General features: G+C 43.7%; 1 protein-coding gene across 1 annotated transcript in view; it reads right to left on the bottom strand.

Moving 5' to 3' along the window:
* LOC106577615 (adhesion G protein-coupled receptor A3-like) overlaps positions 1-22811 on the bottom strand; it is a 58057-nt gene that overhangs the window by 3137 nt on the left and 32109 nt on the right. Inside the window, exons 4-18 of the mRNA XM_014155829.3 lie at positions 20756-20827; positions 20255-20326; positions 19657-19817; positions 18612-18825; positions 18016-18180; positions 16879-17080; positions 16392-16541; positions 15460-15621; positions 14445-14648; positions 13502-13709; positions 12905-13113; positions 4790-4914; positions 2815-2938; positions 1858-2003; positions 509-604 (exon numbers count right to left, since the gene is read on the bottom strand). Coding sequence (XP_014011304.3) covers positions 509-604; positions 1858-2003; positions 2815-2938; positions 4790-4914; positions 12905-13113; positions 13502-13709; positions 14445-14648; positions 15460-15621; positions 16392-16541; positions 16879-17080; positions 18016-18180; positions 18612-18825; positions 19657-19817; positions 20255-20326; positions 20756-20827 — 2310 coding nt within the window. The remainder of the gene's footprint in view (positions 1-508; positions 605-1857; positions 2004-2814; positions 2939-4789; positions 4915-12904; positions 13114-13501; positions 13710-14444; positions 14649-15459; positions 15622-16391; positions 16542-16878; positions 17081-18015; positions 18181-18611; positions 18826-19656; positions 19818-20254; positions 20327-20755; positions 20828-22811) is intronic.

Here is a 22811-nt window from a genome sequence, read left to right as displayed (position 1 = left end):
ATGCAACCCAAACAGCTGCCACCATAAAAGAGAAAGGGGGGAGCGAGCAAGAACAAGAGAGAGAGAACATGAGAATGAGAGAAAAAGAGGACGAAAGAGAAGAGAACGATAGATTAAGAAAATGGCAGAAGATTTCAGAGAAAAGAGAGCGAGAAGAGTGAAAGAGAAAGACAGAAAGACAGAACACGAGATCGAGAGAAAAAGGAGTGAAACTGGCAGCAGACGTGAGGTGCCGAGACACTATAAATAGCGCTCCCTAATCGGGTTCTCAGAACTTCACAGGGACTCAGAACTTTTCCTATCCCCGCTAAATATGTGTTATTTACATAAATCCACACATGCATTCTGGTCAGTCAAAAACAAAAGGCAATTTCTCTTGGGTATAGTTTTGTCTATATACACACAAAGCCTTCTGGCGAGATACAATGTAACAGAATTTCCATAAACACACAGTATAGTAGAAGGACTAATTGGTTTCCATACAATGTGACAGACTGGCACTACTTACTATGCCGCGTTGGCCTGACTACCGTAGTTCTTGATGTTGGCGGCTGCGGTTATGCCACAGACTATGATCGGTATCCCTCCGCCTATTAGGTAGAACCTGGTAGGAAAAGGTATTGGAAAAATAACTTATTAAGACCTGCTTTCTTGTGGAAGAGATCAAATTGGTGGTAGAGATGGTATGTATGCTTTAGGCCTCTATAGTAACACCCTGTGATGGAATTTAAATCAACAACACAAACCAACCTTTCTCCCTCCATAAGTCACAGAGATAAGAGAAACCTTTCTAGAATATATTTCAATAGTATTAGCAGCTCCTTGTAAAGGGAGAGAAAAACATTCAAATGTGAATATACAGCATTTCAACTACAGTGCACACACTTGTCGGACTCGCTAGATGCCATGAAAGTGGTACTTCCTGGTTCCTCGTTTTGAAGGTCAAGAATTGTCTTCAAATTTACACCGTCAAATTCATGAAAACATGGTCATTTAAACATGTATATTAAAATGTATAAGTGTTTCCGAGTGAATTTACCATATGCCAGTTTTCAATGTATTTGACGGCCAAGACGAAGCATGAAGCCGAAAAGTCATTAGAACTACACACTTTAACTACAACTCCCACCAGCTGTATGTATGTATGTATATATATATATATATATATATATATATATATATATATATATATATATATATATATATATATATATATATATATATATATACATATACACACACACACACACACACACACACACACATACATATATACATATATACATATATATACATATATACACACACACACACACACACACACACACACACATACATATATACATATATATACATATATATATATATATATCTCACTTTCAACAGCTTGCTGGTCTACAAAAAAAAAAATAGGTTTTGTATTTCTTTTAAGTACTGGCTGGCAATGTTCAGTAAAAAAGCCACAGCGTAATCTAATATAAAACACATCAAATGGACTGTAACTAAAGGGTTTTTACCGTCCTGTGAGTCCTCAACTCAAGCAAGCAAGCTCCAGCATGCTAACTAGACTACAGGAGTTGTAATTCAAATGAGACTAACTTTCGCCGATGTGTCTTACTTATTAAGCATAAAATATTTCGATAAAAGGCATCAGGTACGAGCAAATCAATGCACAAATATGAATATAATTTTATATATATATCTTATATGACTGCGTTTTCATGAATTTGATGATATAAGCTTGAAGCCCATTCAAAAACTGTACAGAACTAGAATCAGGAAGTAGGCAGGGCTTTCATAGGGTATAATGACCAAGCAGTTTCATAACAGTGCATTGTGGGAACTGTAGTATTTTACCTCAGCATGGGTCGTGGAGGGGGCGGGGGCTCGTCCAGCTCTTCATAGCGCTTGGCCTTGCGAGTCACCTGCTTGTAGATGTTGCGTGCCGTCACGCCCACCCACAGAGCCGTGGCCAGGGTAGAGTAGTGCAGAATGATGCCCACCTAAAAACAAGACAACAATCTCAGTCCAACTTCAAACAAAAACCTTAGCTGTGAAAAGGTTCAGTGCCCCAAACTGTACAAGTGTACCAAGTTTCATGCTTTTATGAAAAAGTGGAAGATTTTTTCCATATATTTTGCCTGGACTATATGAAGGCTTTATAGAGCATTCATACATTCTACATAGGCGCTATATAGATGCTTCACAAATTATTTGTGGGCAAAATACTAGGCATTTTCTGAAAATTAACTTCATAAAATGTTATTGTACTAATTGTCAGTTGTTGAAATTCCTTGACAAAGTAGAGCCTAGCTGTCGGATATCCTTTATTGCTGGTAAATACTGGAAAACCAGTATTTTCCCAGATGTTCTCTACCAGCCGGGCCCTTTGTATGAGAGACAATTCATTAATAAAAGAACCCAGTGAAGATCAGCAGGGGCTGCCTTCAGCTGAAATATAAATACTTGAGAGACAGGCCGAGTCCCGATTCTCCACCCTTCTCCCAAAGTGTGCACTTGCACACATCTCATCATGGATTTCACAAATGGTGTAAACTCCCTCTAGCCAATCCAATGCATTTCAATCTATGGCGGCAAGTGCACACTTTGGGAGAAAGGTGGAGAGTCGGGACTCAGCCACAAGTCCAGAATCACAGTATGTTGCCAAAGGCACATCTTTCTCCACAACATCTTGAGATCCCCATATAATTGTGAGATGCTTTGGGCACGGGAAGGCAGGTTGCCAGTCTGCATGGTAGGCAGATAGGCTTGCACACCAGGGGGGTATGGTGGGTAGTAGGGGGGAATACTCACGGCTTGGCACACGCTGGCGTAGCGTGTCTGGTTGATGCCACCCACAAAGACGCCACAGGTGAGGAAGATGTGGAGGCAGAGGTTGACCAGCATGTGCCAGTACTTACGGCTGATCCGGACAGACCTGAACACGCAAACACACAAAACTGACATGGTAAGATTCAGCAAATACATGCTGAGCTCAGGGAATAAAATATGATAGCCAAATGTAAAAAAAAAAAGCTATTTGTACATTTGACAAATTCAAAATCTTTGTTGTAATTTTGAATGAGTTTGGAATGGTATAGATACACTTGTGGAGTGGTGAAAATCTTACTGGAGCCTGGACAGTATTGGTTCCCAAACTTCTTTGCATTGTGACCCAACCAATAAGAAACCTTCTGGCCTCAAATCTTATGCTGCGACCCGAAAACGAGTCACAGTCCACCATTTGGTAATATACACTGTTTTAGATACCGTACTACTAATAAGATTGGTACTTGGAATTGTCATGGCGTTGCCCTGTTGGTAAGGTTTATGACCCCCATAAATACCTTTCCCCATTTTCTCTCTCTACTATACAGATTGGACTCTTAGAAAGCCCTTTGTTAACATAGAGAGAGTCTGGTAACATCAAAAGGTTGTGGAACGGAACCATATTTCGGTAATCCAACCAGTTGAAAATATCCGTTGGTACATAAAGTATATGATGTCAGATCAGTTGTCATCTGAGACATTATTACTGATGATAGGATGACAAACTGTCACATCCTAGTTATCAGATTCACATGGAATTGTTGTGCAATTTAAATGTTTAAATATGAAACTATTTGTGAAAAGATTAAATGTAATTTTAGCTTCTAAATGAGAGAATTATTTTCATAAGTGGCCCCGCCCAAGTGAACAGACATTGGTTGTGAACTATGCAACACGCCCTTCTTTCCACCACTACAAAAGCTCATTGACGAAAGTCAACCTTGTGTTCCCGATGACGTGAGGACTGCTGTCCATACGTTTAAAAGGGCTAATATCAACTACAGAACTAAGCCAACCTCAGCGTGAGCTCTGGTTGAACGGCAACTTGGTATGAACTTTGAACTCTTACTCACTAAAGAAGTGATACATCCTAGACGTTGAGTTAGCAGCAGCAGCTGTAAACGTGGGCTAGGAAAGGACGGACAATCTCTTCAGAAAGACTACTACAACGTATCCGTTCTACCACACGACGTTCTATCACAAGACATATTCTTCAAAGGACAAGGGAGATCTCTGCTGGGCAACACAGTCTTCCATCTACGACCAATCTACCAAAGCGCAACTCAGAGTAAATATTTATTGCATTTTCCTTTTCCAAATAGGCGGTTATTTAGAATGCATAATATTCTGTATTTACAATAGCATAGCTTCATAAGGTCCGATAGAGACCCAATCCTTTTGTTCCTCAGTCTTCCCGCGCTTTCATTCAAACCCAACCCCCTTTCTTTGTGTAACCAGCCATCATATCGGTTCCGTCCGCTCGGGACATTTTCTTGTATGGCATAATTAGTGATCAATGTATGATCCATCCTGTGTATATGTAATTCTGTGATTATTTAGGTATTTAGTAAATAAATAACTAAACCAAATGTTGTATTGCTGATTCAACTTGTTAGTCAGGGTTCGTGAAGATAGCCAAGAATTTTACAACGTTCAGATGAGACTGAATAAGGTGACGATTAATTATTGACTGCTATTGATATAAAAGATTACCAGGTCTTTAAGAGTCTATTCGGAAGACAACAGCTCTATAAACATTCTTCCGTGGTGCCCTGACTTTCTAGTTAATTACATTTACATGATTAGTTTGATCTGGTAATATTAATTACAGAGAAATTATTTTATAAAATAGCATGTCATATCACTTAATCCGGCATAGCAAAGACACGACCGTATCTTATATACCTGGTATACACTGTATTAGACTCTAACAGGACGAGTATGCAGGTAGAGCTGTTACCTGTGGTGGTATATGTAACTGATGATGATGATCAGTAGACAGAGCAGGAGGACGATAGCCGTGGCGTAGATGACTGGGTGGAGAGGCTCGATGCTGGGAGAGAAATACTCCACCCCAGTAAGATCCTGTGGGATCAAATCAAATTGTTATGCACCGAATACAAAAGGTGTAGACCTTACCGTGAAATGCTTACTTAGAAGCCCAATGCAGTTCAATAAATAAGAGTTAAGAAAATATTTACAAAATAAACTAAAGTAAAAAATAAAAAGTTACACAAAATAACAACAAGGCTATATACAGGGGGTACCGGTACCAATGTGTCAATGTGCGGGGGTACAGGTTAGTCGAGGTAATTTGTATATGTAGGTAGGGGTAAGATGGACTCTGCATAGATAATAAACAGTGAGTAGCAACAAAAACAAAGGGGGGGTCAATGTAAATAGTCTTGGGGGCCATTTGATTAATTGTTCGGCAGTCTTATGGCTTGGGGGTAGAAGCTGTTAAGGAGCCTTTTCGACCTAGACTTGGCGCTCCGGTACTGATTGCCGTGCGGTAGCAGAGAGAACAGTCTATGACTTCGGCGACTGACGATTTTTGGGGCCTTCCTCTGACACCGCCTAGTATTATAGGTCCTGGATGGCAGGAAGCTTGGCCCCCAGTAATGGACTAGGCCGTACACGCTATCCTCTGTACGCCTTTTTTTAAACCTCTATTAACTAGGCAAGTCCGTTAAGAACAAATTCTTATTTTCAATGACGGCCTAGGAACAGTGGATTAACTCCCTTGTTCAGGGGCTTTGGGGATTTGATCTTGCAACCTTTCAGTTACTTGTCCAACGCTCTAACCACTAGGCTATCTGCCTTACGGTCAGATGACGAGCAGTTGCCATACCAAGCGGTGATGCAACCGGTCAGGATGCTCTCGATGGTGCAGCTGTAGAACTTTGAGAATCTGGGGACCCATGCCAAATCTTTTCCGCCTCCTGAGGGGGAAAAGGTGTTGTCGTGCCCTCTTCATGACTGTCTTGGTGTGTTTGGACCATGATAGTTTGGTGATGTGGACACCAAGGAACTTGAAACTCTCGACCTGCTCCACTACAGCCCTGTTGATGTTAATGGGGGCCTGTTTGGTCCTCCTTTTCCTGTAGTCCACGATCAGCTCCTTTGTCTTGCTCACATTAAGGGAGAGGTTGTTGTCCTGGCACCACACTGCCAAGTCTCTGACCTCCTCCCTATAGGCTGTCTCATCGTTGTTGGTGATCAGGCCTACCACTGTTCTGTCATTAGAAAACAAAATGATGGTGTTGGAGTTGTGCCTGGCCACACAGTGAACAGGAAGTACAGGAGGGGACAAAGCACGCACCCCTGAGGGGCCCCAGTGTTGAGGATCAGTGTGGCAGATGTGTTGATGCCTACCCTTACCACCTTGGGACGGCCCGTCAGGAAGTCCAGGATCCAGTTGCAGGAGGTGTTTAGTCTCAGGGCCCTTAGCTTAGTGATGAGCTTTGTGGGCACTATGGTGTTGAATGCTGAGCTGTAGTCAATGAACAGCATTCTAACATATGTGTTCCTTTTTTCCAGGTGGGAAAGGGCAGTGTGGAGTGCGATTGAGGTATGTGAATTGGAGTGGGTCTAGGGTATCTGGATGATGGTGTTGATGTGAGCCAGGACCAGCCTGTCAAAACACTTCATGGCTACCGATGTGAGTGCTATGGGTCGGTAGTCATTTAGGCAGGTTACCTTCGCTTTCTTGGGCACAGAGACTATGGTGGTCTGCTTGAAACATGGAGATATTCAAGACTCGGCCTTGTTAATGTTGACCTGTTTAAAGGTCTTGCTCACATCGGCTACGGAGAGCGTGATAACACAGTCGCCCGGAACAGCTGGTGCTCTCATGCATGCTTCAGTGATACTTGCCTCGAAGCGAGCATAAAAAGGTCTTTAGCTCTTCTTGTAGGCTCACGTCACTGGCCAGCTCACGGTTGGGTTTTCCTTTGTAGTCCGTAACAGTTTGCAAGCCCTGCCACACACATCCAAGCCCTGCCACAGCGTCAGAGCCGGTGTAGTAGGATTCCATCTTAGTCCTGTATTGACGTTTTGCCTGTTTGATGGTTTCGTCGGAGGGCATAGCATGATTTCTTATAAGCATCCGGATTAGTGTCCTGCTCCTTGAAAGCGGCAGCTCTAGCCTTTGGCTCGGTGCGGATGTTGCATGTAATCTATTGCTTCTGGTTGGGATATGTACAGTTGAAGTCGGAAGTTTACATACACTTATGTTGGAGGCATTATAACTCGTTTGTCAACCAATCCACAAATGTATTGTTAACAAACTATAGTTTTAGCCAGTCGGTTAAGACACCTACTTTGTGCATGACACAAGTAATTTTTACAACAATTGTTTACAGACAGATTATTTCACTTATAATTCAGTGTATCACAATTCCAGTGGGTCAGAAGTATACATACACTAAGTTGACTGTGCCCTTAAACAGCTTGGGAAATTCCAGAAAATTATGTCATGGCTTTAGAAGCTTCTGATAGGCTAATTGACATCATTTGAGCCAATTGGAGGTGTACCTGTGGATGTATTTCAAGGCCTACCTTCAAACTCAGTGCCTCTTTGCTTGACATCATGTGAAAATCTAAAGAAATCAGCCAAGACCTCTACAAATCTGGTTCATCCTTGGAAGCAATTTCCGAACGCCTGAAGGCACCATGTTCATCTGTACAAACAATAGCATGCAAGTATAAACACCATGGGCCCACGCAGCCGTCAAACTGCTCAGGAAGGAGACACGTTCTGTCTCCTAGAGATGAGTGCACTTTGGTGTGAAAAGTGCAAATCAATCGCAGAACAACAACAAAGGACCTTGTGAAGATGCTGGAGGAAACAGGTACAAAAGTATCTATATCCACAGTAAAACGAGTCCTACATCGACATAACCTGAAAGGCCGCTCAACAAGGAAGAAGCCACTGCTCCAAAACTGCCATAAAAAAGCCAGACTACGGTTTGCAACTGCACATGGGGACAAAGATCGTACTTTTTGGAGAAATGTCCTCTGGTCTGATGAAACAAAAATAGAACTGTTTGTCCATAATGACCATTGTTATGTTTGGAGGAAAAAGGGGGATGCTTGCAAGCCGAAGAACACCATCCCAACCGTGAAGCACGGGGGTGGCAGCATCATGTTGTGGGGGTGCTTTGCTGCAGGAGGGGCTGGTGCACTTCACAAAATAGATGGCATCATGAGGGAGGAAAATGATGTGGATATATTGAAGCAACATCTCAAGACATCAGTCAGGAAGTTAAAGCTTGGTCACAAATGGGTCTTCCAAATGGACAATGACCCCAAGCCTACTTCAAAAGTTGTGGCAAAATGGCTTAAGGACAACAAAGTCAAGGTATTGGAGTGGCCATCACAAAGCCCTGACCTCAATCCTACAGAACATTTGTGGGCAGAACTGAAAAAGCGTGTATGAGCAAGGAGGCCTACAAACCTGACTCAGTTACACCAGCTCTGTCAGGAGCTGTTTAAAGGCACCATCAACTTAGTGTATGTAAACTTCTGACCCACTGGAATTGTGATACAGGAAATTATAATTGAAATAATCTGTCTGTAAACAGTTGGGAAAATTACTTGTGTCATGCACAAAGTAGATGTCCTAACCGACTGGCCAAAACTATAGTTTGTTAACAAGAATTTTGTGAAGTGGTTGAAAAACTAGTTTTAATGACTCCAACCTAAGTGTATGTAAACCTCCGACTTCAACTGCACGTACGGTCACTGTGGGGACGACGTCGCCGGTCCACTTATTGATGAAGCCGATGACTGAGGTGGAATACTCCTCAATGTCATTGGAAGAATCCCGGAACATATTCCTGTCTGTGCTAGAAAAACAGTCCTGTATCGTAGCATCCGTGTCATCTGACCACTTCTGTATTGAGCGAGACACTGGTACTACCTGCTTTAGTTTTTTCTTGTTAGCAGGAATCAGGAGGATAGAATTAGGATAGAATCAGATTTGCCAAATGGAGGGCGAGGGAGAGCTTTGTATGCGTCTCTGTGTATGGAGTAAAGGTGGTCTAGTTTTTTTCCTCCTCTGGTTGCACATTTTACATGCTTATAGAAATGAGGTCAAACTGATTTCAGTTCGCCTGCATTAAAGTCCCCAGCCACTAGGAGTGCCGCTTCTGGAAGAGCATTTTCTGGTTTGCTTATAGCCTTATACAGCTCGTTGAGTGCGGTCCTACTGCCTGCATCGGTTTGTGGTGGTAAATAGACAGCCACAAATAATATAGATGAGAAAACTCAACAGCCAGTGTAATCCCGTGGCGCGATATTCAAATACCTTAGAAATGCTATTACTTCAATTTCTCAAACATATGACTATTTTACACCATTTTAAAGATAAGACTCTCGTTAATCTAACCACACTGTACAATTTCAAAAAGGCTTTACAACGAAAGCAAAACATTAGATTATGTCAGCAGAGTACCCAGACAGAAATAATCAGACACCCATTTTTCAAGCTAGCATATAATGTCACATAAACCCAAACCACAGCTAAATGCAGCACTAACCTTTGATGATCTTCATCAGATGACACCCCTAGGACATTATGTTATACAATACATGCATGTTTTGTTCAATCAAGTCCATATTTATATCAAAAAACAGCTTTTTACATTAGCATGTGACTAGCATGTGACTAGCATTCCCACCGAACACTTCCGGTGAATTTACTAAATTACTCACGATAAACGTTCACAAAAAACATAACAATTATTTTAAGAATTATAGATACAGAACTCCTTTATGCACTCGCTATGTCCGATTTTAAAATAGCTTTTCGGTGAAAGCACATTTTGCAATATTCTGAGTAGATAGCCCGGCCATCACAGGCTAGCTATTTTGACACCCACCAAGTGTGGTACTCACCAAACTCCGATTTACTATTAGAAAAGTTTGATTACCTTTGCTGTTCTTCGTCAGAATGCACTCCCAGGACTTCTACTTCAATAACAAATGTTGGTTTGGTTCCAAATAATCCATAGTTATATCCAAATAGCGGCGTTTTGTTCGTGCATTCAAGACACTATCCGAAGGGTAAAGAAGGGTGACGCGCCCGACGCATTTCGAGACAAAAAATTTCAAAATATTCCATTACCGTACTTCGAAGCATGTCAAACGCTGTTTAAAATCAATTTTTATGCGATTTTTCTCGTAAAAAAGCGATAATATTCCGACCGGGAGTCGTTGTTTTCGTTCAAAGAGAGAGAAAGTAAACATGGTGTCGGCTCGTGCACGCGCCTCCAGTCTCATTGTCCTCAGATCGACCACTATCCAAATGCACTACTGTTTTTCAGCCATGGCCTGCAAAGCCACCATTCATCGTTCTGGCGCCTTCTGAGAGCCTATGGGAGCGTTAGAAAATGTCACGTTATGCCAGAGATCCCCTGTTTTGGTTAGAGATGATCAAGAAGGCCAAGAAATAGTCAGAGAGCGCTTCCTGTTTGGAATCTTCTCAGGTTTTGGCCTGCCAAATGAGTTCTGTTATACTCACAGACACCATTCAAACAGTTTTAGAAACTTTAGGGTGTTTTCTATCCAAATCAAACAATTATATGCATATTCTAGTTACTGGGGAGGAGTAGTAACCAGATTAAATCGGGTACGTTTTTTATCCGGCCGTGCAAATACTGCCCCCTATCCCCAACAGGTTAAGTACTCTACCTCAGGGGAGCAATACCTCAAGACTTCTTTAATATTAGACATTGCGCACCAGACAAATAGACACACACCCCCGCCCCTCGTCTTACCAGACGTAGCTGCTCTTTCCTGCCGATGCACGGAAAACACAGCCAGCTCTATTTATCCGTGTTGTCGTTCAGCCATGACTCGGTGAAACAAGATACCGTTTTTAATGTCCTGTTGGTAGGATAGTCTTGATCGTAGATCATCCTGTTCATTTTCCAGTGATTGCTCGTTGGCTAATAGGACTGATGGTAGTGGCGGTTTACCCACTTGCCGAAGAAATCTCAAAAGGCCCCCCGACCTCCGCCTCCTTTGTCTTTTCTTCATGCGAATGACGAGGATTTGGGCCTGGTCTCGGGAAAGCAGTATGTCCTTTGCTTCGGACTCATTAAAGAAAAAAATCTTCGTCCAGTTCGAGGTGAAGCTCTTTTTGGTAGCAGCAACATTATGTACAAAATAAGTTACAAACCATGTGAAAAAAACTAACAAAATAGCACAGTTGGTTAGGAGCCCGTAAAACGGCAGCCATCCCCTCCCGCGCAATTATTAAAAAATACACATTGCATGTTAAAATGTCATCACTTAAGACAATGTATCGTACAATAACAAATTAACCTCTATGGGCTAGGTGGGACGCTTGCCTACTCAACAGCCAGTGTAATCCCGTGGCGCGATATTCAAATACCTCAAAAATGCAAAAACTTCAATTTTTCAAACATATTACTATTTTACACCATTTTAAAGACAAGACTCTCGTTAATCTAACCACACTGTCCGATTTCAAAAAGGCTTTACAACGAAAACAAAACATTAGATTATGTCAGCAGAGTACCCAGCCAGAAATAATCAGACACCCATTTTTCAAGCTAGCATATAATGTCACATAAACCCAAACCACAGCTAAATGCAGCACTAACCTTTGATGATCTTCATCAGATGACAACCCTAGGACATTATGTTATACAATACATGCATGTTTTGTTCAATCAAGTTCATATTTATATAAAAAACCAGCTTTTTACATTAGCATGTGACTAGCATGTGACTAGCATTCCCACCGAACACTGCCGGTGAATTTACTAAATTACTCACGATAAACGTTCACAAAAAACATAATTATTTTAAGAATTATAGATACAGAACTCCTCTATGCACTCGATATGTCCGATTTTAAAATAGCTTTTCGGTGAAAGCACATTTTGCAATATTCTCAGTAGATAGCCCGGCATCACAGGGCTAGCTATTTAGACACCCAGCAAGTTTAGCACTCACCAAAGTCAGATTTACTATAAGAAAAATGTTATTACCTTTGCTGTTCTTCGTCAGAATGCACTCCCAGGACTTCTACTTCAATAACAAATGTTGGTTTGGTCCCAAATAATCCATTGTTATATCCAAACAGCGGCGTTTTGTTCGTGCGTTCAAGACACTATCCGAAAGGGTAAATAAGGGTGACGAGCATGGCGCATTTTGTGACAAAAAAATTCTAAATATTCCATTACCGTACTTCGAAGCATGTCAACCGCTGTTTAAAATCAATTTTTATGCAATTTTTCTCGTAAAAAAATGATAATATTCCGACCGGGAATCTGCGTTTAGGTAAAAAGAGGAAAGAAAATAAAAAACGGGGTCGACTCGTGCACGCGCCTAAGCCCATTGTCCTCTGATCGGCCACTTGCCAAACGCGATAATGTGTTTCAGCCAGAGGCTGCCTCGATATCATTCAGCTTTTTCCCGGGCTCTGAGAGGCTATGGGAGCCGTAGGAAGTGTCACGTTACAGCAAAGATCCTCAGTCTTCAATAAAAAGAGCCAAGATGAACAACAACTTGTCAGACAGGCCACTTCCTGTTCAGAATCTTCTCAGGTTTTTGCCTGCCATATGAGTTCTGTTATACTCACAGACACCATTCAAACAGTTTTAGAAACTTTAGGGTGTTTTCTATCCAAAGTCAATAATTATATGCATATTCTAGTTACTGGGCAGGAGTAGTAACCAGATTAAATCGGGTACGTTTTTTATCCGGCCGTGTCAATACTGCCCCTTAGCCCTAACAGGTTAAACCTGACGAAAAGCCAATTTCGCCAACTCAGGAGATTGTCATGTGGTTGGGCCAAAACTTAACAGGAAGTGTATATAGAATGTATGAACCCAAACAGATGGGGGAAAGGCTAATGTCTCGAAAATAGTAAGGTTGTCACGATATCACTATCCTAATACTCAGAAGTATCATGGCAAGAAAACACAACAAGAAGCTAACTAGATTTCCTGAGGAAAATAGCCCTTGTTGGGAACAAACAACCTTAAGTTGTCAGATTTGTTCATTAAGTTTAAAGGCCAGGAACCCCCTGGCCACTCACCATGAGCACGGCATAGTTGCTGAGCGAGTCACAGGAGAGCGTGGTGAAGTTGTCGTGGTGGCCCAGGAGACGGCAGCCCTCGCTTTGCCAACCGCCCTGCCCGCCCAACAGGCTGAAGTTCCAGCAGGCGGGCACGGCGTCAGTGCCGCGGGCAAACCTCCGCAGTGTGGCGTTCACCGGCATCCGCAGGCCGCGCAGTGGGAAACCCTCTGACCAGAGAGAGAGGCATTAGTCTTGACGGTCAAAGCATGTCATGGTTCTTATCTTTATGAATCTAATCAATCATTTTGCATTTTCAAAAACCTGCTGTAACAAAAAAACATATTGCCATCTCACACGTAATTAACAGAGAATATAATGGCCTCAAACACTTTCACTACATACAACCAAAAGTTGTAAAGCTTTTCCTACACTCTAAAATGTCAAATTACAGATGGATCCTAAATCAAGTCTTTGCAAGCTTTAATCAACATCTATTCATTCTAATAACATGTGTTGCCCATACCATAAAATTCACTATTAAAACAAGTCACAACAACATCTTGAACAAAACCATCTAATACTATAGTGATACAGTGAGGTCCATGCCAGACTCACCTATCTTGGCCAGGAGCACGGGGGTGGCCACATTCCTCCTCTTTCCCCCGTCGGCCAGCAGGGTGGAGTTGCCCGTGGAGGGGAAGAGCTTGCCGTTGCGGAAGGCCAGCAGGTGGAACTTGTAGACGTTGTCACCGGCCTGGCCCGGGACAGAGTACTGGGAGAACAGAGAGGGGGGGAGCTGCAGGGACGCCTCTACTATGGTGTTCTAGGGAGAGAAAGAGGCTATTTATTCTATAATTGTATTTATATTTTATTTCTACAGGAGAATCCCATTGAGATTAAAATAATGGAGTTATCAGTATAACTGTGGAATTCTGGGTAACGCTTTATTCTACAGTTCATCGTTTTAACATGTGTTATGGGTGAACGTCACATGACAATGCACCTCATTAAAGACGTCCACATTTTTCCCCATCTGAAACTGTTTGTGCATATTATGACAACATTTTGTGACGTTTTGGTCTTTGGTACGTTTTTTGGGGGGCTGTTTGTGCACACAACACAGCCAAAGTCTACGCCCCTAGGGATTCTGTAATTAAGTGTGTGTTGTCATTCAACAAGAGACGACTCTTTTTCCTGCACATTTTGTCACTTGAGAAATACTGCACCAAACAGATTAGTTCGATGTAAAATTGCACGACTAAACAAAAACATCAACATTTATGACAGATTTCTTAAATTATCTTAGACTAATTCTGACTGTTTTGAGGAAGTGTATAATGACTACGGCGTCTCAAGATGGACAAGCAAAGTTCTTTTAAGGGAGTTTACGTCCCCTAGCAGAGTTCTGCTAGGAGCAAGCCGAACCAAGTATGCAGACGCCTTAAGGAGGCCTGTTTCAATTAACAAGACTGCTGCTGCTTGCTCTTTGCGGTCTAGACTGGGTTACTTTATAAGCACTTTGTGATCGACTCCCTTATGGACATTCCTGTATACTGACCTTAAGAGCAAGGCTGGACAAGGTGCTGGTGATGTTACACTTGAAGCTGAGCTGGCGGTCAGGGTTGCCGTCTAGGTCGATGCGTGGACCCAGGTCTCTGATCCCAACACGTTCAGGCATCAGCTTCTGAAACAGTGTGCAGGTCATGCCGTTGAAGCTGCTCGCCTTGATGGCGTGGGCCTCCAGAGCGATGTTATGGGAATTCTGGGAACAAATAATAGGAATTAGAGAAAGAATAATACACGAGGCCAAATGAAGAACAATAAGATCAGATGGGCTTTTAAATTCAAATAGTGGAAAACACACACACACACACACACACACACACACACACACACACACACACACACACACACACACACCACACACACACACACACACACACACACACACACACACACACACACAGAGAGACAGTAGACCAGCTTCATGTGCGTCTCCCAATGCTGCTTAGGATTTGGTCTGTAGAGTTGTAATAGGACATTATTGTCACGTCCTGGCCAGTATAAGGGTTAATTGTTATTGTAGTTTGGTCAGGACGTGGCAGAGGGTATTTGGTTTATGTGGTTCGGGGTGGTGTTTTTTCTAAAAGGGCATTTGATTTAAGTATTCCGGGGTTTTTGGGCACTGTTCCTTGTTTATGTAATTCTATGTTTAGTCTAGGTAATCTGTTTCTATGTTGAGTTAATTGGGGTGGACTTCCAATTGAAGGCAGCTGTGTGGTGTTGCCTTTGATTGGAAGTCCTATATTAGTTGGGTGTGTTTGTCTGTGTATTTGTGGGAGATTGTTTCGTGTTTAGCGTGTGTGAGCTTAACAGGACTGTCAGTATATCGTGAGTTCGTTTTGTTATTTTTGTATGTTCATCTTTGAGTTTATTAAACGTTCAAAATGAACTATCGCAACTCTGCTGCATATGGGTCCTCATTTTCCGACGATGATTTCGCCATATCGTCTGACGACCAAGAAATCCCTGACAATTATATACTGTGATCTCATGATTTACTGTGATCTTACGGTGGAGTAGGTCTGGGCTGTGCTGGCTAGGCGGTGTACAGCAATCCTCTGGAGACACTCCACGATGCGGGAGCAGGCCCTGGCCTCGCGCTGAGCCATCCACAGCAACCGCTCATCAGCCAGCATCAGGTTACTGGAGATGTCCACCATCACGTCCCCCAACTGAGACAGACAGAACAGGGTTAACACACACGCCAAGAAACAACATAACTACACGCTAATAGTTACCTGCACATACACGCAGGGCCACAGACAGGCACATGCATACACCGGCCATATCAATCGAAACAATAACACAATGTTATTATCATCACTGTGGTTCCTCTCAGCGCTCCTTCCATGAGTGCTGACTGAGGACCGCAGGTCTCAACCAGGTGTGACATTGAAAGCCCTCTCTAATGAGCTCAAACTGCCAGGTGCGCCACTGAATGCCCTTCCAATGGAAACCCAACAGGCAAAGAAACCTGACCCGGCCTTGCTCTGCAATCCCCCACAGGAAACATCCCTCATTCCAGATCCTATCTTATCCGCTCTCATTCCGATTCCTCTGGATTTAAACAGGACAGGGTTGCCTTGTGTCAACTACGAGGAACGTAGTGATAAAGTCAAGGGAAGACGCCCCAAATATCAGCAGTAATATGGAAAGGCCTACAGTAAGTTGTATATTCACACTGTCACTTGCACTCAGAAGCAATGTGGCGGCATTCACCTGAACACAGTGAACACACACTGACAAACTATTATCTACAGTAGCTCGACTTAAAGTGACCCCATTTCTTCTCATTACACCTATGCCTGAAGGTTCACCTCATCGTGCATGGTGTTCCTATCCTCTGTTTGTGCGTCTGTGTGTCTTTATATGCAAGTGCGTGCATCTTATTCACGCCTAAATGAGACGCAAGGTGGGACTGTGAGATGGAAGCGGGACTCACCTCCTTGTATTTCTCGGCAAACTTGCCAAACTTCTCGATCATCTCGGCCACGAAGATGACGTCCATCTTATCGGAGAAGTTGGCGGCTTCAATTGTGTAGACGAGCAGCTGGCGGGCCGTGATCACTGCGTTGGTCATGTTCAGAGGCATCTAGAAGACACAGACAGACAGACAGACAGACAGACAGACAGACAGACAGACAGACAGACAGACAGACAGACAGACAGACAGACAGACAGACAGACAGACAGACAGATTTAGGGAGAAAGCATCAAGAAGGAATTTGAGTGTCGGAGGGGATAAATAATAAAAACACTGTCAGAAGAAAGAGATGAAAATAACAGACCAAGAGTAAAGACTTGAAAGATGAAAACAAAGGAAGATGAGGAAAAAGACTAAGCTATAGAAAGAGAACGATGGAGGTAGAGAGACAACACAGACAGACACAGAGGGCAAATCAAACATGAGCAGATAGTGCCATGGTCACCTGGTTGATGATGTAGAGGATGCGGGTGACGTCCTTCTGGTACTGGCAGCGGGAGTAGTTGTCCTCGGCCCACAGTCCCCCGCGGTCACAGCGCCGCCATGCCCGCAGCTCATCACCCACCGAGCCCGAGTAGATTCCCGCGCCCGACGCCAGCTTGTTACAGGGCACGTAGGCTGTGATGCCCGCCAGGGTACGAGGCCATCTGAGAGGATGGGGAGGGTGAGAGGAAGAGACAGAGAGGGGGAGAAAGAGAGAGAAAGAAAGAGAGGGGGGAGAGAGATGGAGGGAAGAGAGAGACAGATGGAGGAGAGAGAGAGACAGACGGAGGGGAGAGAGAGAGGAGAGACAGAGGAGAGAAAGAGAGAGAGAGAGAGACACACACAGAGAGAGAATTTGTTCAGATAGTAAAATGCCAGAATCCCCCTAAGATTGATGAAGTGCTTAATAGATGTGCCAGGTTGACGTTTATTGTCACGAGTCTTCCTCCCAGCAAACCGGTTAAAGAGCGAGAGAGAGTTAGTAACGAAAAGGAAGGGTGGGTATGTCTGAGTGCGGTTAGCATGAGTCACGTGGTGTGTTCCAGGAACATCATGTGATTATCTAGCCACAGCAGCTGCCACTTACTGGTGCTCAACATCATCATCTAAAACTGTGGAAAGCTTTTATTCCAGCCCTGTTCTACGAGTCACTCAATGGATTAGACGCTTTTAAGACAATTACAATTTTACAAATTGAAAATATTCAGCAATCAAAACGAGCATTTCTTATAAGGACAAGTTCATGTTAGTCCTTGACTGGTTCAGTCAGTTTTCTTCCATTTGGTGCCTAGTGAATACGACCTAGATATTACTACAATTAAAAGTCTGATATTCAGCCACTAGGAGGTGCCACAGAGCCGAGCCTGTTCCACAAACAACTGGCGCACTTAAACAGCCTAAACAAGTCCATTCAAATGACACAAGTCAGTACATACATACCTGCTTACATAAAACAATAGATGAGATTAAACCGCATGGCGGAGATTAGATTAAACCAATAGATGAATAAAAGTACAACATTTACCTAAAAACATTTATCTGACAGATTACTGACTGACATCAACCTAGTCTGTGACAATGAACATATCCCCCCGCTCACCTGAAGTCTCCCTTGTTGTTGGACACCCTGTCGGGCGGGCAGTACTTGGCAGAGCTCTCCAGAACCACAATGTGGACGGTACGTGTGGTGTTCCCACGGCTGGTCCTGACGCGACACTCCCAGTTTCCCGTAGAGCCAGGCTGGATGTTGGAGATGGTCAACACACTGATAGAACAGAGGGGGGACAACAGTGACATAATAATATATGACTGCCAAACAGTAGCTATTTTCAACCATGATTGCTGACGGGTGCCATTTGCATCAAATTAAAGTTTAAAAAAAGGTAACGTTCATTGCCATTTCTGGCTTTGGCCTTTTACTGTAACATAGGAGTCATGCACAGGATTTCCTCAGGGCTGACCGCATTGCTTTTTTACAAATGCATATACTGTGGTTTCATACACTGCCGTGCTAAAGAGGCCGCTTCAACTTCACGGTATCAATCAAATTTAGTTTACGCTGCCCTTCCCCCCCCCCAACATCATTTGTCACAAAGTGCAAACAGCAGCACAGTGAGCAGATAGCAGAAGCACAGTGGCAAGAAGAAACTCCCTGGAAGGAGGAAACAGACAGGAAGCAGATGGTCTTCATCTTACCTGGCGATGAGGGAGCAGTTCTGCACCATGCTCTTCTCGATGAAGATGCCCTGGGCTGCGTCGGGTTCCACCATGCGGCCGTCCTGGTACCACAGTACCTGCATGTCCTCCGCCACGAACGAGGCCTGGCACTGGAACGGCAGGCTGTCGCCCTGGAACACCACCTGATGCTGGGATGGCGTCAGTTGGAAGGAGGGCAGCTCCAGGGGTGCGTCTGGGGAGGACAGGGTTACATTTAGGGCATTTGTTTCAGGTGTGTTTTATTTTAGAGTTTGGGCTTTTTTTACTTCGTGATGTGTGTGTGTGTGTGTGTGTGTGTGTGTGTGTGTGTGTGTGTGTGTACACAAGACCTGAGTAGGATGGGGTTAATTCAATGCATTTCAACACAACTTCATTCATCTCCTGCTGGGATCCCCTCAATAGTCAAATGTTGGTCCTATTCATCACTCAGGTCATGTGTGTCTACTTGTGAAAGCTGTGCCACGTATTTCCTAACCCGTGCAGTGGAGAGTGCCAAACTGATAAGACAGGGCAAGCACAAACAAACGCTGCACTGCTCCGTACTGCTGGCCCTTTCCTTATCGCCTGTGCCATTGGACAACTCCCATTCCCAAAAATACCAGCAACACCAAACAGACTACGGAGCCAAACTCACCACTATGGACTGGGGAGAGAGAGGTTTTACGTACATCTATACTGTATATCTGTCCTGTCTGAGAATGCGTCTTGGGAGGGCAGCGTGCCAAAGACTGCTTGTGGGAGTGTGTTCATCAAGAGTTAGCCTCTTACTGGGTGCGCTGGTTTGAGCAAGGTGATGTATGGTGTAGTGGAGTAGCATGTGTGTGTGTTGGTGACTGTGTTCTGACAAAACTTAGGTTTGATGAAGGTGAGTGAGTGTGTGTGCGCGCACACACACACACGTGTATTGGCGCGTGCCTGTGTCTAGTGTTCTCTCTGTGTGTGTACGTACGTGGCGCTTAAGGGCTGATGACTAAGTGTAGGACCAAATGTATGTGTGTCTGAGTGTGTATGTGTGTATCCTTACCACAGGTGAACAGTTCAGGCTTGGTGGAGGTGATGAGCTGGCCCTGCAGGGAGCGGGGGTAGGAGCAGCTGGTGTCCTTCACCCCCACGTTGTTGTCATTGATCCAGTGCAGCAGCCACAGCAGGTTGCAGTCGCACAGCAGGTACGGCGTCTGGAACTCCCTGAGGTAACATGGAGACAGACACAGAGTTAAAGGGGCAGTTCAACACTCCCGATGACATCGTAGAGAGTCATTTTCTTATCTTTTTGACTACAGAACATATTAAATCACCGTTTTACACATCTGTAGAGATAATAAATATGAGGTTAAAAAGTGGTAAAAGTGCCCCTTTAAGTTTCATTTCCAGTCAAAAGTGCTAGCCCTATGAAGCAGTCTGGAAACAGAGGTTGAGGGTTTTGGCAGAACCATTTGATTGTATGTTTTGTAATGTGTTTGTAGAACCTTGAGTTGCCAACTGGGAAATGAAAGTTACAGATTCCACTTTTAAGTGGCTGCCTGAAGAATGGTGTAGCGGAAATAGCCCAGTAAAAACACCGTAAACTGCTACAGAAATGCAAGGGATAGCGTTTCTTTCCGTAAAACCTAAATCATACTTACAATGTCTTCAACGACACCAAGCTGTCGAACGTCCCTTGGGCTAGCGATGAAAACATATTTCCTGAAAGGTTTCTGAAAAGACAAGACAAAGGCTATCAATCACCTTTAACAAATTCATTAAAATATGCCAACCTGTCACATCACACCATCAGGACCCAAACACAACCTGGCATTGGTTACTCTACTGAGATGTCCAGGAATATCTTAATCCTCACCTTTGTATTGTGGGAAGAGGACATGGAATACTGTTTTGCAGCTGTTGCACTGAAACTCGTGGGGGAACCCTGGGTAATATGCTAATATCTCAGCACCTGGCTGCCACCATTTTCTGGTGTTCTAAGAAGGGCAAATACTATTGGGGCGCTGGAGCCAAATATGTAACTTTCCCGTGAATGTACTTATCAAGGACCTATGGCGATATTTTGAAAGTCATTTTTTTAAGATGGATAGAGAAAAAAAGTGAACAGTTTTCAAAGCAAATCGAAAATAACTATTACTTACAGTCGAACCAGACTTATGAGGCCCTTGAATATGTCCACGTTGAGGCAGCCAATGCGGTTGTTGGACAGGTCTCTGTAGAAAGCCAAACCAATGGAGACTCTGGTTATATTCTGTCCTGATTTGCTCATGTCAAACAGCAGCAATATTTTTTGAAACATCATAGGCCATCGCAAATTGTACAAACATGAAATGCATACGACTGTAGTTAATTGACATCATGTGGTGACTCAGTGAATTCTAATAAATCTACGTTTTAGGTCAACAAATCAAAACCGGAGAAAACTGTCAACTAGACTGGTGTTGTCGTTCCCTGAGAGACAGGTTGGGGCAGAGGCAGGGATAAAAAAATAAAAAAATTCAGGTGTCAGTTGTACAACTTTTCAAGGTGATTTGAGATGTCTGTGTTCACCCAGAGGGGGTTTCCACATCAAAGCTTGTGTAACACACTAAACTAGTCGTGATTAACCTCTTATGATGCATGTCATACACATCAAAGTGTGTCTTTTTCGCCAGGACGTCAGGTAGCATTATCTATTGCCCGGAGGTCCTTTGTAAAGAGACCATGTTTGGGCAAAGATCTTTCTTTGACAACATATGATTTTGTTTAACTCAGATACAGTAGGTCAAACTAGAAGAAATGAGGTAGGCAGGGAATTCGAAACAGCCATTCCAAAAACATGCCCCCATGTTTAAAAGTAACGCTGTGGGTGTATAAAAAAAAAAATCTAGGTTGTGGGTGTTTATGCAAGCAGTTACAGCTGGATAAAATAGCATCTGCTTAATGACTCAAACGTAAACCAATGACTAAAGTGTAACACCAGTACATGTTACGAGCATGATAGTGTAGATGACATCCGTACGATGGCATCGTCCATATAAGGTTAACCCACATTTACAGTATCAAGGTCTCACAATGCAATACAAACCCTAACCCAAGGCCCAATGCCAGGGCAGCATCATTGCTACAACCCTAACCCAAGGTCTAATGCCAGGGCAGCATCATTGCTACAACCCTAACCCAAGGTCTAATGCCAGGGCAGCATCATTGCTACAACCCTAACCCAAGGCTCAATGCCAGGGCAGCATCATTGCTACAACCCTAACCCAAGGCTCAATGCCAGGGCAGCATCATTGCTACAACCCTAACCCAAGGCTCAATGCCAGGGCAGCATCATTGCTACAACCCTAACCCAAGGCTCAATGCCAGGGCAGCATCATTGCTACAACCCTAACCCAAGGCTCAATGCCAGGGCAGCATCATTGCTACAACCCTAACCCAAGGCCCAATGCCAGGGCAGCAGTATTGCACTAGCAAACATCACAGCACTAGCAACACTTTTTTTCAAATAATTGTGGAGCGCATCACGTAAACATCCTGGTGTTGGTCTAATTATTGTTGTGGTTCCTAGGGAGGGTGGCAGCTGGGGAATTTACTGTGTGAGGTGGTTAGTTCCGCCTGCCCCGGAACACGGAAAAACCTTTCGAGGGCTGCCAAGAAGTCGTGCTGGCATCCTGTGTCTGAGGAGGATCACCTAGTGGGGGGGGGGGGGGGGGGGGGGGGGTACTTCCTTAGCTAAAGGGATAAACTCCTGTCCTGCCAGTGCTGCCATGCCATATCACTAGACATGGTGCAGTGCTCTCGCAGTTGGGAAAATGTTGTGTGATGTCAAAGCAGCCCACATAAGGAGGAAACCATCTGCTATGCCTCTCACAAATGACATCGTTGTTGCTTGTGTCATCATCAGCAATGATCATAGCAACATCATGTCCAATGATTGGTTTTACAGTACTTCAAATCATAAAACCTGTCCATGACCTTGTAGTCTGTCCATGAAAGTAGCAGCAGAGCTCAACATTACAGCCAGGCAGACCCAGAGCAAGCTGTCTTTTGTGATATGAGCAGATGTTAAAATAGCCTGGTGTGTAAGTAACAAGGCAGGGTCAGTGACTGTTCAGCTGTTGGTGGAATGTTGCGGCTGCTAGATGGTAAGGCCCTGGAGAGGCCAGTACGGAAGAGGAGGGGTTATAGGGTGAAGTTTCCCCTAGACGCTCATCT

Source organism: Salmo salar, chromosome 18 (assembly GCF_965601325.2).
Source record: "Salmo salar chromosome 18, fSalSal1, whole genome shotgun sequence".
In the NCBI taxonomy this organism is placed as follows: domain Eukaryota; kingdom Metazoa; phylum Chordata; class Actinopteri; order Salmoniformes; family Salmonidae; genus Salmo; species Salmo salar.
This window is presented reverse-complemented; position numbering and strand designations above follow the sequence as displayed.